This window comes from Salvelinus alpinus, chromosome 9 (assembly GCF_045679555.1).
Source record: "Salvelinus alpinus chromosome 9, SLU_Salpinus.1, whole genome shotgun sequence".
In the NCBI taxonomy this organism is placed as follows: domain Eukaryota; kingdom Metazoa; phylum Chordata; class Actinopteri; order Salmoniformes; family Salmonidae; genus Salvelinus; species Salvelinus alpinus.
Genome location: NC_092094.1, coordinates 14,208,057 through 14,227,122, shown reverse-complemented (window position 1 = coordinate 14,227,122; position 19,066 = coordinate 14,208,057). Strand labels below are relative to the sequence as shown.

The 19,066-nt window shown below is 45.5% G+C and overlaps 1 protein-coding gene across 1 annotated transcript in view; it reads left to right on the top strand.

Moving 5' to 3' along the window:
* LOC139584352 (solute carrier family 23 member 2) overlaps window positions 1-17,705 on the top strand; it is a 78,472-nt gene extending 60,767 nt beyond the window's left edge. Inside the window, exons 8-12 of the mRNA XM_071416072.1 lie at window positions 1,880-2,133; window positions 2,446-2,610; window positions 6,985-7,093; window positions 16,903-16,998; window positions 17,188-17,705. Coding sequence (XP_071272173.1) covers window positions 1,880-2,133; window positions 2,446-2,610; window positions 6,985-7,093; window positions 16,903-16,998; window positions 17,188-17,369 — 806 coding nt within the window. The 3' untranslated portion in view covers window positions 17,370-17,705. The remainder of the gene's footprint in view (window positions 1-1,879; window positions 2,134-2,445; window positions 2,611-6,984; window positions 7,094-16,902; window positions 16,999-17,187) is intronic.
* The last annotated feature ends 1,361 nt before the right edge of the window (window positions 17,706-19,066 follow it).

The window sequence follows — 19,066 nt, the reverse complement described above, 5'->3', positions numbered from 1 at the left end:
AAAGGGTGGGGTCAAAGGCCCAGTCGTGGACCAGTTGTACACGGCGTGCGAGATTGAACCCATAACGGCTCAGTATCTCCCATTTGAGTCCCTCATAATTCGTGGCCTGTTCAAATCAAAGTAGGCCTTCTGTGCCTTCCCAGAGAGATAGGGTGCCAACAGGCTGGCCCACTGGGACTGGGGCCATCCTACCCTCTGGGCCGTCCTCTCGAAGGTGCACAAATACGACTCCACGTCATCTTCCTCCCTTAACTGAACCAGGAACTGATTCGGGCCAGACTCCTGAGCCCTCCCAACCTTCAACTGGGCTACCTCCGCTACCAGTCTGAGGTTTTGTTGGTGCTGCTCCTCCAGTGCTTGCTCCTGGAGAGCCTGTTGCTTCTGCTGGCTGAGAATGAACTGAGCCACCAGCTCCTCCATGGTAATCTCCATACACTCGACCCCACGGCACCCAAAGCTACTGAGATGCCCGCATTCTCCACCAAATGTGGTAAACCGTGGGGTGTTTGGTTGAGCGTGCAGAGATTGACACAGAAACAGGGAGGTTTAAGTCCGCAAAAACAACTTTACTAAGACAGAAAATAAACATAACAAAGAAAATCACTTAGGTTTTCCACGGCTGGTGGGAATTTCTTCTAATTACCTCCACTTAGAGTTGTCCGTGTCGGGGTGCCCAGCTCCTGTATTCCCAGCAGAGAGAGTCAACGTCACCTCACGTACCTCCCCTCTATTACCATCCCCCGGGGTAGACCTCCTGGGATATCACAATATATATATCCCAAACCTTCAAGGTCTAATTTTAATCTCAATATAAAATTAAGTATTTTCCTGTGACTGTTTAAATTAAAATGGTCAAAACGAAGCAAAAATACCTCGTACACTAAAATTTTCACAATTTCACATTATTCTTCCAACCTCCTAGTGTGTAAATATGGGAAATCATGTTTTTGACTGCACTGGGCCTTTAACCCTTACTTTAACCATTGGGATGAATGCCTAATCTTAAAGTTTTAACAATATCCTAAACCTTAAAACTTAACTTTTACATTTCACGATTGGAGCAACGTCAAAATTTGACGTTTGGAGAAACAGAATGATGCTGAGCAGGTGGAGCAACCCAGTGTGTCAAAAACACTTTGACTTCTGGAGAGGAAAAATTCTGCGGTGACACTGTGAGAAATTGATGCATAAAATAGGGTAGGTAATTGAGGCTTGTCTGTCAGTTCACCTACTGGAGGCAGCCTCTTTCATCTAGGGTGTGTCCCAAATGTTACCCTTTACCTTACATACTGCACTAATTTTGACAAGGGCCCTTAGTGCTCTGGTCAAAAGTAGGGCACCATGTAGGGAATAGGGTGCCCTTTTGGACGCAAACCTAGAACCTGCCAAACAAGATAACCTAGCTCATTAAACTGGCATTCCTGCAACTACAAGTGATACAAATGTTATGAAAGTATTGGAAGGAACAAAAATAAACTATTTGTCGCCTACCACAACCTTTTTGAATAGAACAACTAATTATTTTGTTTTCATCATTTGGCAGTTGATTACACAGTTTAATTAGCATGCAGTATATGTTTATGTGTCCCAGCCTCAAAGAATTTGTGAGCAAACCACACAACCTCCTTTTAAAGAGTAAGGAATTCATACTTTATCTCTCCCAGTTCACCTCTAGCATTTGTACCTGTCAAAGAATACATTACAATGTTGAAAGTCTCTAAAAAACTGTAGACAACTGTAATCTTTCTGTCATTGTCACCAAATAATTTTAATTAAAAGGACATGTACAGTATGTGCTTGAAAACATATATATTTTGTGTGTGTATGTGTGTGCACTTGAATGTGTGTGTGATAATCTGTCTACTCTCTGTCCCTTTAGGACAATGGGGCATGCCCACAGTGAGTGTGTCCTCGGTGTTGGGCATGATGGCTGGCGTCCTTGCCTCCACCATGGAGTCCATTGGGGACTACTACGCCTGTGCCCGTCTGTCCGGTGCCCCTCCTCCGCCCACCCACGCAATCAACAGGGGTATCGCTGTGGAGGGCATTGGCTGCATCCTGGCAGCGCTGTGGGGCAGCGGGAACGGCACCACATCCTATAGCCAGAACATTGCAGCACTGGGCATAACTAAAGTATGTCCTCCATAGACTATTTTGGGCCACCTTCAGTATAGGAATGTGATGGTGACATTATTGTAAAGCCTCCTATAGCAAATACATGAGGCTGATAAAACATACAGGACTATCTAAGCTTTTCTTGGCTTGCTTGTTGAATTTTGGTCTGAAATTCCTGACAGTTCTGAGTTGCGTTCCCATGATGTTTCAGGGCCCAAATAAGGCTGCCATCCTGTCAGCCTGCCACAGATAGCATGACTGATAGCCCACATACCTTAATGATTAATGACTTGTAATGCTGTGCCCTCTTCGTTGTGCCCATCATGCCAGGTTGGCAGCAGACTGGTCCTTCAGACCGCTGGTCTCCTGATGATTATCCTAGGACTCTTTGGGAAGTTCGGGGCCGTTTTCATCACCATCCCAGACCCGGTCATCGGAGGCATGTTCCTTGTCATGTTTGGAATGATTGCAGCTGTGGGAATCTCCAACCTTCAGGTAAAAAAAATGTTATAGAAAAATGGGTTGACTGAAGTTCTATTAAGATCAATCATTTCAAACATCTACTGCACATATATCTGTGTATTGATAAAGTATCATCAAGGATAAAATACACCTGCATAGATATATGTTTATGCCTAAAATATCATTATGTATCATAAATCTCTATTAGACTTCTGTCCTTTGTCAGGCAGTGGCGTCCTGTAATTCTAATGTTTTTGCCATAACTTATGTGTTCATAATTATATGTTGTCTGTGGAGGGGGGTGACTTCCTTCTTTTCATTTATGAGTTCTTTGCCTTTTTCAATGGTGATGAATGACAAAGGGACTTTACATGTGTGTTACCTCATTTTTATTCCCCAGTGAAACAGGAAGCCATGGAAGGCCACAATAGAGTCCCTTAAGCTTCTTTAAGCTACTTAAAAAAGTAGAATTTTAATGCAGATTTTATTTTGTTTGATTTCATTTATAATAATCTTTAGGGGTGCCAATAATTTTGAAACCTAACTTATTTGAATTTTTTTTAAATTCTTGTATTACTCACCTCATGGCAACCATTATTGTGCCAGAACCCTCACCACACATCAGCAGGAGAGGTGAGCAGTGACATATGCCAATTAGGAAGGAGGATTAGGTGGCCATGATGGAATGGGGCCAGGTAAGGAGTTTTGCCAGGACTCTTATGTTAAGTGCCATGAGATCTTTAGTGACCACAGAGAGTCAGGACACCCGTGTAATATCCCATCCGAAAGATGGCACCCTACACAGGGCAATGTCCCTTTCACTGCCCTGGGATCTCCTTAGATCAGAGGGAAGAGTGCCACCTACTGGCCCTCCAATACCACTTCCAGCAGCATCTGGTTTCCCATCCAGGACCAACTCTGCTTAGCTTCAGAGGCAAGCCGGCAGCGGTATGCAGGGTGGTATGCTGCTGGCAAGGGAGGTTAGGGAGATCAGCCTCTTACACTGAAGCATTTTCTAACCATTATTCTAATCAGCTCATCCACGAAGCACTGATAAAGCAATAGCACCTGTACAGGGGTCTGGGGCTGCTGTGCACTTGCTGTCAAGCTGCGTGGCTGCTATAAGGCAAACTGGAGCAGTGGTTCCTCAAAACTTTCTGTACTGTCTGTGACACAAAGCTTATGGACTTGTATTGAGTCTTTCCAAGAAAACATAAATTATATTTTTATGATCCAGGATCCAGTTGTAAGCCGTTATGACCTGATGAGTTTGAACCTGGGTAGTACTGACTCGGTAGTGAGTGTTGCAACCAAGGACAGATGATTTATACGGGCAACGTGCTTCAGCATTCGGCAGTCCTGTTCTGTGAGCTTGTGTGGCCTACCACTTCGCGACTGAGCCGTTGTTGCTCCTAGACTTTACACTTCACAATAACAAACTGCCTGGAGAAGCAACATCAGCAAATAACTGTTTGTCGGGAGCTTCATGAAATGGGTTTCCATGGCGGAGCAGCCGCACACAAGCCTAAGATCACCATGCGCAATGCCAAGTGTCGGCTGGAGTGGTGTAAAGCTTGCCAAGCATTGGACTCTGGAGCAGTGGAAACGCATTCTCTGGAGTGATGAATCACGCTTCACCATCTGGCAGTCTGACGGACGAATCTGGGTTTAGCAGATGCCAGGAGAATGCTATCTTACAACTGTGAGTTTGGGGAAGGCCATTTCCTGTTTCAGCATGACCATGCCCCCATACACAAAGTGAGGTTCATACAGAAATGGTTTGTCGAGATTGGTGTGGAAGAACTTGACTGGCCTACACAGAGCTCTGACCTTAACCCCATCGAACACCTTTGTGATGAATTGGAATGCAGACTGCAAGCCAGGACTAATCGCCCAACATCAGTGCCAGACCTCACTAAGGCTCTAGTGGCTGAATGGAAGCAAGTCCCCGCAGTAATGTTCCAACATCTAGTGGAAGGCCTTCCCAGAAGTGTGGAGGCTGTTATAGAAGCAAAGTGGGGATTTTGGAATGAGATGTTTGACGAGCCGGTGTCAACATACTTTTAGTCATATGGTGTATATGGGATGTATAGACAATTTGGGCAATATATGGATAGAATATGTAGTATATCAGAAGAGGAGTATATGCACAACAATAGTTCAACAAGCTAGGCCTGGAATTTAATACAGTATATACATATGAATTGGGCAACACAGTATGTAAGCATTATTAAAGTGACCAGTGTTCCATGACTATGTACATAGTGCAGTAATCTCTAAGGTGGATGGTAGAGTAACCGGATGGTAGACAGCTAGTGACAGTGACGAAAGTTCAGGGCAGGGTACTGGGAAGAGGCTGGGTAGGGATGACTATTTAACAGTTTGATGGCCTGGAGATAGAAGCTGTCTCTTTGTCCCAACTTTGATGCACCTGTTCTGATCTCGCCTTCTAGATGGTAGCGGGATGAACAGGCCGTTGCTCGGGTGGCTGAGGTCTTTGATGATCTTCTTGGTCTTCCCGTAACACCGGGTGCTGTAGATGTCCTGTTATTCTTTGGGCAGACCGCACTACCCTCTCGAGAACCCTGCGATTGTGGATGGTGCAGTTGCCATACCAGGCGGGGATACAGCCCAACAGGATGCTCTCAGCGGTGCATCTGTAAAAGTTTGTGAGGGTCTTAGGGGCCAAGACAAATGTCTTCAGCCTCCTGAGGTTGAAGAGCCGCTGTTGCGCCTTCTTCACCACAAGCTACAGTATATAAAGCCATAAGCAAACAAGAAAATGCTCATACAGAAGCGGTGCTCCTAGTGGCCGGGGACTTTAATGCAGGCAAATTTAAATCCGTTTTACCTCATTTCTACAAACATGTCACATGTGGAACCAGAGGATAAAAAACTCCTTTTGGCAAATCTGACCATAAGTACCAGTGACTTGCTCTATACGGAAGTGGTCAGATGAAGTGGATGCTATGCTACAGAACTGTTTTGCTAGCACAGACTGTGATATGTTCCAGGATTCACCCAATGGCATTGAGGAGTATACCACCTTAGTCACCGGCTTCATCAATAAGTGCATTGACGACGTCATCCCCACAGTGACCGTACGTACATATCCCAACCAGAAGCTATGGATTACAGGCAACGTCCACACTGAGCTAAAGGCTAGAGGAGCGGGACACTAATCCGGACGCTTATAAGAAATCCCTCTATGCCCTCAGACGAACAATCAAATAGGCAAAGCGTAAATACAGGACTAAGATTCAAACAGACCACCATAGTCCCTGTGCTCAATAAAGTGAAGGTAAACTGCCTAAAGAATTACCGCCCCGTAGCACTCACGTCGGTAGCCATGAAGTGCTTTGAAAGGCTGGTCATGTCTCACATCAACAACATTATGCTGGAAACCCTAGACCCACTGAAATTTGCATACCGCCCCAACAGATCCACAGATGACGCATTCTCAATCGCACTCCATACTAGCCTTCCACACCTCGACAAAAGGAACACCTATGTGAGAATTTTGTTGACTACAGCTCAGCGTTCAACACCATAGTGCCCACAAAGCTCATCACTAAGCTAAGTAACATGGGACTAAACACCTCTCTCTGCAACTGGATCCTGGACTTCTTGACGGGCCGCCCCCAGGTGGTAAGGGTAGGCATCAACACATCTGCCACGCTGATCCTCAACACTGGGGCCCCTCAGGAGTGCATGCTTAGTCCCCTCCTGTACTCCCTTTTTACTCACAACTGCATGGCCAAACATGACTCCAACACCATCATTAAGTTTGCTGATGACACAACAGTGGTAGGCCAGATCACCAAAAATGACGAGACAGCCTATAGGGAGGAGGTCAGAGACCTGGCAGTGTTGTGCATGGACAACAACTTCTCCCTCAATGTGAGCAAGACAAAGGAACTGATCGTGGACTACAGGAAAAGGTGGGCCGAACAGGCCCCCATTAACATCAACGGGGCTGTAGTGGAGCGGGTCGAGAGTTTCAAGTTCCTTGGTGTCACCTACGATCTATCATGGTCCAAACACACCAAGACAGTCGTGAAGAGGGCAAGACAACACCCTTTCCCCCTTAGGAGATTTGGCATGGGTCCCCAGATCCTCAAAAGTTATACAGCTGCACCATCGAGAGCATCCTGACTGGTTGCATCACTGCCTCCAAAGTCATAGACTGTTCTCTCTGCTACCGCACAGCAAGTGGTACCGGAGACGCTGACCCGCCACTAATTCAGTAGAGTGGTGAAATGATCAGGAAGCCAGGATAAGACTGATGTAAAATCAGACAGAAGTCTTGGTCAAGTCGTTATTGCTTAAGAGAATATGTTTTTTCTCAAGAACATAACTTAAAGTTGAAATAGATACAATTCTAATGGGTTCCTCTGCTCCCCACAGTACGTGGACCTGAACTCCTCCAGGAACTTACTCATCTTGGGCTTCTCAACCTTCAGCGGCCTGGTGCTGCCTACCTGGTTCCACTCAAACCCAGGCATCATTGACACAGGTGATTATGTCACATCAAATCAAATCAACCTTTACTTGTCACATGTGCCGACTACAACAAGTGTAGACCTTACCGTGAAATGCTTACTTACAAGCCCTTAATCAACAGTGCAGTTCAAGAAGAGTTCAGAAAATATTTACCAATAAACTAAAGTAAAAAATAATAACAAGTAACACAATAACATAACAATAATGAGGCTATATACAGGGGGTACCGGTACAGAGTCAATGTGGGGGGGTACAGGTTAGTTGAGGTAATTTGTACATGTAGGTAGGGGTGAAGTGAATATGCATAGATAATAAACAGAGAGTAGCAGCAGTGTACAAAACAAATGGGGGGGGGTGTCAATGTAATAGTCCGGTGGCCATTTGATTAATTGTTCAGCAGTCTTATGGCTTGGCTGTAGTAGCTGTTAAGGACCCTTTTGGTCCTAGACTTGACGCTCCGGTACCGCTTGCCATGCGGTAGCAGTTAAAACAGTTGTCACGCCCTGGCCTTAGTTATCTTTGTTTTCTTTATTATTTTAGTTAGGTCAGGGTGTGACATGGGGGGATGTTTGTGTGTTTTTGTCTAGTCGAGGGTGTTTGTAGTGTCTAGGGGGTTTTGGTAGAGTTTATGGGGTTGTGTTCAGTGTAGGTGTCTAGGTATGTCTATGGTTGCCTGAGTGGTTCTCAATCAGAGACAGCTGTCTATCGTTGTCTCTGATTGGGAGCCATATTTAAGGCAGCCATAGGCATTAGACAGGTTGTGGGTAATTGTCTATGTCTAAACGTTAGTAGCTTGTGTCTGCACTTTCGTTTTGTAGCTTCACGGTCGTTTGTTGTTTTTGTTAGTTTGTAAAAGTGTTTCGTTTCGTGTTCATCTTCTCACAATAAAAAGGAAGATGTATTCGTATCACGCTGCGCCTTGGTCCTCTCTTCCACATAAAGACGATCGTGACAACAGTCTATGACTTGGGTGACTGGAGTCTCTGACAATTTTATGGGCTTTGCTCTGACACTGCCTATTATATAGGTCCTGGATTGCAGGAAGCTTGGCCCCAGTGATGTACTGGGCTGTACGCATTACCCTCTGTAGCACCTTATGGTCAGATGCCGGTGTTTAACGCTGAGCTGTAGTCAATGAACAGCATTCTCACATAGGTCTTCCTTTTGTCCTGTTGGGAATGGGCAGTGTGGAGTGCAATTGAGATTGCGTCATCTGTGGATCTGTTGGGGCGGTATGCGAATTGGAGTGGGTCTAGGGTATCCAGGACGATGCTGTTGATGTGAGCTATGACCAGCCTTTCAAAGCACTTCATGGCTACGGGGCGGTAATCATTTAGGCAGGTGGCCTTTGCTTCCTTGGGCACAGGTACTATGGTGGTCTGCTTGAAACATGTAGGTATTACAGACTCAGTCAGTGAGAGGTTGAAAAAAAAAATACATCTGGCCCAGCGGCTTTGTGAATGTTGACCTGTTCAAAGGTCTGGCTCACATCAGCTACCGAGAGCGTTATCACACAGTCATCCAGAACAGCTGGTGCTCTCGTACATGCTTCAGTGTTGCTTGCCTCAAAGCGAGCATAAAAGGCATTTAGCTCATCTGGTAGGCTCGCATCACTGGGCAGCTCGTGTCTGCATTTCCCTTTGTAGTCCATAATATTTCTCAAGCCCAGCCACATCCGACAAGCATCAGAGCCGGTGTAGTGGGATTCAATCTTAATCCTGTATTGACGCTTTGCTTGTTTGATGGTTTGTCTGAGGGCATAGAGGGATTTCCTATAGGCATCTGGAATAGTGTCCCGCTCCTTGAAAGCTGCAGCTCTTGCCTTTAGCTCAATGCGGATGTTGCCTGCAATCCATGGCTTCTGTTTGAGATATGTACATACGGTCACTGTGGGGACGATGTCGTTGATGCGTTTATTGATGACTGAGATGGTATACTCCTCAATGCCATTGGATGAATCCCAGAACGTATTCCAGACTGTGCTAGCAAAACTGTCCTGTAGCGTAGCATTCACGTCATCTGACCACTTCCGTATTGAGCAAGTCACTGGTACTTCCTGCTTTAGTTTTTGCTTGTAAGCAGGAATCAGGAGGACAGAATTATGGTCAGATTATGGTCAGCTTAATTGTAACGGCTTTCTTCCTGGGATGAAGGAGAGGACCAAAACGCAGCACGGCCAGTGTTCAACATGTTTAATAAAGAATAATAACGTGAACACTACAAGCTACAAAACAATAAATGTGAAAACCGAAAACAGTCCTATCTGGTGCAGAACACAAAGACAGAAACAATCACCCACAAACAAACAGTGAACAGGCTACCTTAATATGGTTCCGAAATCAGAGACAATGACAAACACCTGCCTCTGATTGAGAACCATATTAGGCCAAACAACAAACCCAACATAGAAACACAAAACATAGAATGCCCACCCAGCTCACGTCCTGACCAACTAAACAAAGACTAAACAAAGGAAATAAGGTTAGGAACGTGACAGTACACCCCCCCCCCCCCCCCCCCAAAACCTGAACCTATAGGGGAGGGTCTGGGTGGGCATCTGTCCATGGTGGCGGCTCTGGCGCTGGACGTGGCCCCCACCCCACCATAGTTAATCCCCGCTTCCATGGCCTCCTCTTAACGGCGACCCTCCAAATTAACCCCACTAGACTGATGGGCGCCTCTGGACGGAGGGGCAGCACCGGACTGAGGGGCAGCACCGAACTGAGGGGCGGCACCGGACTGAGGGGCAGCACCGGACTGAGGGGCAGCTCCGGACTGAGGGGCAGCTCCGGGCTGAGGGGCAGCTCCGGACTGAGGAGCAATACCGGACTGAGGAGCAATTCCGGCATCGCCGGCGTGACAGGCAGCTCTGGCAGCTCCTGGCTGACTGACGACTCTGGCAGGTCCTGGCTGACTGACGGCTCCGGCAGGTCCTGGCTGGCTGACGGCTCTGGCAGCTCCTGGCTGGCTGACGGCTCTGGCCGCTCCTGGCTGACTGACGGCTCTGGCAGGTCCTGGCTGACTGACGGCTCTAGCAGGTCCTGGTTGACTGACGGCTCTGGCAGGTCCAGGCTGACTGACGGCTCTGGCAGCTCCTGTCTGGCGGACGGCTCTGGCAGCTCCTGTCTGGCGGGCGGCTCTGGCAGCTCCCGGCTGACTGACGGCTCCTGGCTGACTGACGGCTCTGGCAGCTCCTGGCTGGCTGACGGCTCTGGCAGGTCCTGGCTGACTGACGGCTCTGGCAGCTCTTGTCTGGCGGGCGGCTCTGGCAGCTCCTGTCTGGCGGACGGCTCTGGCAGCTCCTGTCTGGCGGACGGCTCTGGCGGCTCCTGCCTGGCGGGCGGCTCTGGCGGCTCCTGACTGGCGGGCGACTCTGGCGGCTCCTGACTGACGGACGGCTCTAGCGGCTTCTGACTGACGGACGGCTCTAGCGGCTCCTGACTGACGGACGGCTCTGAAGGCTCAGGACAGACGGGCGGCTTTGAAGGCTCAGGACAGACGGGCGGCTCTGAAGGCTCAGGACAGACGGGCAGCCCAGATGGCGCTGGGCAGACGGGCAGTTCAGACGGTGCTGGGCAGACGGGCAGCGCAGGCGGCGCTGGGCAGACAGGCAGCGCAGGCGACGCTGGGCAGACAGGCAGCGCAGGCGGCGCTGGGCAGACAGGCAGCGCAGGTGGCGCTGGGCAGACAGCAGACTCTGGCCTCTGGAGACGCACAGGAGGCTTGGTGCGTGGTGCCGGAACTGGTGGTACCGGGCTGGAGACACGCACCACAGGGTGAGTGCGTGGAGGAGGAACAGGGCTCTGGAGACGCACAGGAAGCCTGGTGCGTGGTGTAGGCACTGGTGGTACTGGGCTGGGGCGAGGAGGTGGCGCCGGATATACCGGACCGTGAAGGCGTACAGGAGCTCTTACCTTACCTGGTTGAAGCCCAACCTTACCTGGTTGAATGCTCCCCGTAGCCAGGCCAGTGCGGCGAGGTGGAATAGGGACACCATGCGTAAGGCTGGTGCCATGTACACCGGCCCGAGTAGACGCACTGGAGACCAGATATGTTGAGCCGGCTTCATGGCACCTGGCTCGATGCCCACTCTAGCCCGGCCGATACGTGGAGCTGGAATGTACCGCACCGGGCTAAGCACACGTACAGGAGACACCGTGCGCTCTTCCGCGGGCTTCCTGGCCAGTCGTGTTCCCTCGAGACACCGGTTCCCTCTCGCAGCTGCCTCCGCTCTCCTAGCTGCCTCCACCTGTTCCCATGGAAGGAGATCCCTTCCAGCCAGGATCTCCTCCCATGTGTAGCAACCCTTTCCGTCCAACACGTCTTCCCAAGTCCATTCCTCCTGACTTCGCTGCTCCTGCTGCTGCTGCTGCCGCTTACCACGCTGCTTGGTCCGAGTTTGGTGGGTATTTCTGTAACGGCTTTCTTCCTGGGATGAAGGAGAGGACCAAAACGCAGCGCGGCCAGTGTTCAACATGTTTAACTTCTACTTGCTACGCATCCCGGATCCGGGAGCACCCCCATCAGTAAAAAAAGCTGACTAGCATAGCCTAGCATAGCGCCACAAGTAAATACTAGCATCTAAATCACAAGTCCAAGACACCAGATGAAAGATACAGATCTTGTGAATCCAGCCATCATTTCTGATTTTTAAAATGTTTTACAGGGAAGACACAATATGTAAATCTATTAGCTAACCACGATAGCAAAAGACACAACTTTTTTTTCCCACAATTTTTTTCCTGCATAGGTAGCTATCACAATTTCGACCAAATAAAGATATAAATAGTCACTAACCAAGAAATAACTTCATCAGATGACAGTCTGATAACATATTTATGGTATAGCATATGTTTTGTTAGAAAAATTTGCATATTTCAGGTATAAATCACAGTTCTACATTGCAGCTGCAATCTGAAATAGCGTCGATGCAGCCAGAATAATTACAGAGACCAACGTCAAATACCTAATTACTCATCATAAATCATTTCTGAAAAATACACAGCGTACAGCAAATGAAAGCCTAACATCTTGTGAATCCAGCCAATATGTCAGATTTTTTAAGTGTTTTACAGCGAAAACACAATATAGCATTATATTAGCTTACCACAATAGCCAGAAACACAACCGCATTTACCAGCAGCAAAGGTTAGCGATCGTAACAATCCAGCAAAGATATATAATTTGACTAACCTTGATAAACTTCATCAGATGACAGTCCTGTAACATCATATTACACAATGCATATAGGTTTTGTTCGAAAATTTGCATATTTAGCAGCACAAATCGTGGTTATACAATGTGATCAGTAGCAACATTTCAGGCATTCTGGCCGGCGCCATCTTGGAGAGGCACCTAATCTAATCGATAAATAATCGTAAACTTGACTAAAAAATACAGGTTGGACAGCAAATGAAAGATGCATTAGTTATTAATGCAACCGCTGTGTTAGATTTTTAAAATTAACGTTAATTTAAAGGAAATAAGGAAATAAAGGTCAGGAACGTGACATTAATGTCTCTACCTCAGTCGAGCAATACCTCAAGATATCTTTAATATTAGACATCGTGCACCAGCTGTTATTGACAAAAAGACAAAAAACCTCCATCTCTCGTCTTACCAGAGATTCTCTGTTCTGCCGGTGCATTGAAAATCCCTCCAGCTCTATATTATCCGTGTCGTCGTTCATAAGATATTACAGTTCTTAATGTCCCGTTTTTAGGATAATCGTAATTGTAGGTCATCAATTTTATTTTCCAATGATTGCATGTTAGCAAGTAGAATTGATAGCAGTGGGAGTTTACTCGCTCGCCTACTGATTCTCAAAAGGCAGCCCGATCGGCGTCCTCTTTTCCTCCGTCTTTTCTTCACGCAAATGACAGGGATCTGGGCCTGTTCGAGGGAAAGCAGTATATCTTTCTCATCGGACTCGTTAAAGGAAAAAGCTTCTTCCAGTTCGTGGTGAGTAATCGCTGTTCTGATGTCAAGAAGTTATTTTCGGTCATAAGAGACGGTAGCAGCAACATTATATACAAAATAAGTTAAAAAATAAGTTACAAACATCGCAAAAAAAAAGAACAAAATAGCATAATTCGTTACGGGCATGTAAAAACGTCAGCCATCCTCTTTGGCGCCATCTTATCACTGTAGTATATGGGATAAATATATGGGATAAGCTAACTGTATGCGATGACACACATACGCACCAGTCTTGTCTGATTTCATCAGGTCAGGACTGCTTACCTCCAAATCCTCTTGGCCAACCTCAGTGTCACTGCGTGACAAAAATCTGGCAGATGACTCGGTTTAGGCTCCACCTGGACAGTCGGCTACGACAACCAGCCGGCTTACTAGGGCTACTTATTGACTTCACCTGTCCTCACCTCCCTCCCCCTTCCCCTTCCTGTTAGGATTCTTACAGCACAGCTGCTGCATTGGTTAAACATGGTGGTTATTATACAGGATCTTGTTACATGCACAAAGTACACCCCTGGGAATTACAGGAGCTAAGCCGTGTATCTGAACTATTGACTGATGCCTCACCACCTTCCCGGATTATTGTTTACTGTACAGGTCTGTTTTGATGTGTTTTTTTCTCACTAATCTACACTCAATAACCCAAAATGTTTTTTGTAGCAAATCTTTTGAAAATTAAATAGAGAAGTATTCACATCCATGAGTCAATACATTAGAATTACCTTTGGCAACAATTTCAGCTGTGAGTCTTTCTAGATATGTCTCTAAGAGCTTTGCAAACCGGGATTGTACAATATTTACACATTATTCTTAAAATACTTCTTCAAGCTCTGTCAAGTTGGTTGTTGATCATTGCTAGACAGCGAAGTCTTGCCATAGGTTTTCTAGCCGATTTAAGTAAAAACTGTAACTAGGTCACTCAGGAACATTCAATGTCATGTTGGTAAGCAACTCCAGTGTATATTTGGCCTTGTGTTTTAGGTTATTGTCTGGCTAAAGGTGAATTTGTCTCCCGGTGTCTATTGGAAAGCAGACTGAATCAGGTTTTCCTCTAGGATTTTACCTATGCTTAGCTCTATTCTTTTTCTTTTTATCCTACAAAACTCTCTAGTCCTTGCCAATGACAAGCATACCCATAAGATGATGCAGCCACCACCATGCTTGAGAATATCAGGAGTGGTACTCAGGGATGTGTTGTGTTGGATTTGCCCCAAACACAATTATATGTATTCAGGACATAAAGTTCATTTCTTTGCCACATGTTTTTCAGTTTTACTTTAGTGCCTTATTGCAAACAAGATGCATGTTTAGGAATATTTTTATTCTGTACAGGCTTCCATCTTTTTACTCTGTCATTTAGGTTAGTATTGTGGAGTAACCACAATGTTGTTGATCCATCCTCAGTTTTCTCCATCACAGCCATAAACTCTGTAACAGTTTTAAAATCCCTGAGTGGTTTCCTTCCTCTCCGACAACTGAGTTAGGAAAGGCGCCTGTATCTTTGTAGTAACTGAGTGTGTTGATACACCATCCAACGGGTAAGTAATAACTTCACCATGCTCAAATGAATATTCCATGTTTTCTCTATTTATTTTTACCCATCTACCAATAGGTGCCCTTCTTTGCGAGACATTGGAAAACCTCCCTGGTCTTTGTGGTTGAATCTGTATTTGAATTTCACTGCTCAACTGAGGGACCTTACAGATAGTTGTATGTGTGGGGTACAGAGATTAGGTAGTCATTCAAAAATCATGTTAAGACAGTTTTATTGCACACAGTCAGTCCATGCAACTTATGTGACTTGTTAAGCAAATGTTTACTCCTGTACTTATTTAGGCTTGCCATAAGAAAGGGGTTGAATACTTATGATTCAACACATTTCAGCTTTCATTTAATTGTTTTGTAAACATTTCTGAAAACATAATTACACTTTTACGTTATGGGGTATTGTGTGTAGTCCAGTGACACCACATCTCAATTTAATCAATTTGAAATTCAGGCTGTAAATTCAAGGGGTGTGAATACTTTCTGAAGGCACTGTACATGTTGTCCACATTAGACATTCTGCTAGATTGATTTCCAGGTAAGGCACAAATGCCCCCGAAGCAATATCCTGGTTCTCTTGTACCAAAATCATCTATTGAAACCAGAAAAGGCGGAGAACCATGCAATGACAGGTGAAACATAGCTGGTTTGTACTGTATTTCTACTGTAGATAACCATATACAGTGGGGAGAACAAGTATTTGATACACTGCCGATTTTGCAGGTTTTCCTACTTACAAAGCATGTAGAGGTCTGTAATTTTTATCATAGGTACACTTCAACTGTGAGAGACGGAATCTAAAACAAAAATCCAGAAAATCACATTGTATGATTTTTAAATAATTAATTTGCATTTTATTGCATGACATAAGTATTTGATCACCTACCAACCAGTAAGAATTCCGGCTCTCACAGACCTGTTAGTTTTTCTTTAAGAAGCCCTCCTGTTCTCCACTCATTACCTGTATTAACTGCACCTGTTTGAACTCGTTACCTGTATAAAAGACACCTGTCCACACACAATCAAACAGATTCCAACCTCTCCACAATGGCCAAGACCAGAGAGCTGTGTAAGGACATCAGGGATAAAATTGTAGACCTGCACAAGGCTGGGATGGGCTACAGGACAATAGGCAAGCAGCTTGGTGAGAAGGAAACAACTGTTGGCGCAATTATTAGAAAATGGAAGAAGTTCAAGATGACGGTCAATCACCCTCGGTCTGGGGCTCCATGCAAGATTTCACCTCGTGGGGCATCAATGATCATGAGGAAGGTGAGGGATCAGCCCAGAACTACACGGCGGGACCTGGTCAATGACCTGAAGAGAGCTGGGACCACAGTCTCAAAGAAAACCATTAGTAACACACTACGCCGTCATGGATTAAAATCCTGCAGCGCACGCAAGGTCCCCCTGCTTAAGCCAGTGCATGTACAGGCCTGTCTGAAGTTTGCCAATGACCATCTGGATGATCCAGAGGAGGAATGGGAGAAGGTCATGTGGTCTGATGAGACAAAAATAGAGCTTTTTGGTCTAAACTCCACTCGCCGTGTTTGGAGGAAGAAGAAGGATGAGTACAACCCCAAGAACACCATCCCAACCGTGAAGCATGGAGGTGGAAACATCGTTCTTTGGGGATGCTTTTCTGCAAAGGGGACAGGACGACTGCACCGTATTGAGGGGAGGATGGATGGGGCCATGTATCGCGAGATCTTGGCCAACAACCTCCTTCCCTCAGTAAGAGCATTGAAGATGGGTCGTGGCTGGGTCTTCCAGCATGACAACGACACGAAGCACACAGCCATGGCAACTAAGGAGTGGCTCCGTAAGAAGCATCTCAAGGTCCTGGAGTGGCCTAGCCAGTCTCCAGACCTGAACCCAATAGAAAATCTTTGGAGGGAGCTGAAAGTCCGTATTGCCCAGCGACAGCCCCGAAACCTGAAGGATCTGGAGAAGATCTGTAGGGAGGAGTGGGCCAAAATCCCTGCTGCAGTGTGTGCAAACCTAGTCAAGAACTACAGGAAACGTATGATCTCTGTAATTGCAAACAAAGGTTTCTGTACCAAATATTAAGTTCTGCTTTTCTGATGTATCAAATACTTATGTCATGCAATAAAATGCAAATTAATTACTTAAAAATCATACAATGTGATTTTCTGGATTTTTGTTTTAGATTCCGTCTCTCATAGTTGAAGTGTACCTATGATAAAAATTACAGACCTCTACATGCTTTGTAAGTAGGAAAACCTGCAAAATCGGCAGTGTATCAAATACTTGTTCTCCCCACTGTATTTGTATTCACAGGGGTAAAAGAACTGGACCAAGTTATAGTTGTTCTCTTCACTACGCACATGTTCATCGGTGGGTTCTTTGGATTTGTATTGGACAATACGATTCCAGGTGAGCCAATACAACAACAGTACATACATATACATTCAGTATATTCATATTCATATACATATACAGTATATACATTCCACATGTGCAAGCTTAAACGCTCATCCAGACACTGATTTCACAGTCAGGTTATGGCCACAATTGGATTCACATGGATTCATGAGGAGGTTTCAATCATTTTAATTTTTACAGGCACCGAAAAAGAGAGGGGCATTAAAAGTTGGCGTAAGAAGGTGACAGAGGAAGGCAGCACAATGATGACAGACCGGTCCTGCTACGATATACCTTTTTGTACTAACTGTTTACAGAGGTTCAAGTTCTTCCAGTACCTGCCTTTCCTTCCGTCTTACAAGTCTCCAGAACTTAGAACATAAGAATGTCTCCAGTCTTAACTGGACCCCAGGTAGACTAGCGGTGGCTAAGGTGCCAACTAATGGAGATCTGAAGAATAAAGAACAAAGAACTTGTGATTAGCACACTGTTAGCACCATTAGCATTCTCCACCACACTTTTAGACTGAGTCTGCCAGCAGCTGTGGCTTTACTGCCAATGGCATCATAACACAGGGAGGTGGGTACAGACTTGGAACTGTCCCACACCTGGTGCTCTTCTCTCTTATTTGTCAAAATCGAATGCAATTACATTCCATTACACTGGAAGCGAAGGAGAATTCGTAAATGCATATGAATTACATATTTAAGTCAAGACTGGTCCTTTGTCAATTTCATTTTGTTATGTTTGTTGTCATATACCTCAAAGATGAATGTGCCTTATCAACAAAATCTTTGTGAAAAGAAGGCGTCCGCCAACTAACTGAAGCTTGTTGAACCTGAAACACAAAAAAAAAGAAACTCTCCCAATATCCAAACTCGTTCACTACATAGTATTAAGTGATGTATACTTAGTAATATGCTAGTGTGTATATTATATGTACTAGTCAGCTTGACATTGCACATTATTTCTGCAATTGATCAACTTCGCTGATAAAGGGCTATTCTTCTAAATAGTGCTTCTCAACCCTGTTCCTGGGGACCCTTAGCACTACACACCTGATTCAAATCATCAAAGCTTGATGACGATGATGATGATGATGATGGATACCATTTGGATACCATACCAGCTTGATGATGATCAACATATGACTTCAAAGAGGGCCAGCCTACTTTTTGGTAAAGAATGCAATGATGTGTACTGAATTTGTCGCCCGTAATAAAACGAAGAGTGCTATGGTGAACTGCATCTAATGGCTTTAATGAAGCGGCATCTGCATTCATATAGATGATGTCACCATAGTCTAGAACCGGCTGGAACGTCGATTGAATGACCTTCTTTCTACGGTTAAATGAGTGGCAGGACATATTTATATAGAAGAAGCCCGTTTTTATTCTTAATTTCTTCACTAACTCATCAATATGCCTTCTAAAAGACAGCCCGTTGTCTATCCAGATGCCCAGTTATTTGTAAGCATGGACACAATCTCAGTGCACCATAGTTTGTGTCATTTTTTTATGCGGTCCGGAAAACAACATATACTTCGTTTTTCCCACGTTCAATACTAATTTAAAGTCAATAATAGTTTTTTCAAAATCACTTAAAGCAGACTAGAGATCACATAGAGCCTTGTACAGCTCAGAGTTACATCCAGCATCCGGCTCAGAGTTAAATCCAGAGTTACATCCAACATTCAGCTCAGAGTTACATCCAACATTCAGCTCAGAGTTACATCCAGCATCCAGCTCAGAGTTACATCCTGCATCCAGCTCAGAGTTGCATCCGGCTCAGATACATTCAGCATCCGGCTCAGCGTTACATCAAGCATCCAGCTCAGATACATTCAGCATCCGGCTCAGCGTTACATCCAGCATCTGGCGCAAAGTTACATCCAGCATCAGCCTCAGAGTTAAATCCAGCATCAGGCTCAGAGTTACATCCAGCATCAGGCTCAGAGTTACATCCAGCATCTGGCTCAGAGTTACATCCAGCATCTTGCTCAGAGTTACATCCAGTATCTTGTTCAGAGTTACATCCAGTATCTTGCTCAGAGTTACATCCAGTATCTTGCTCAGAGTTA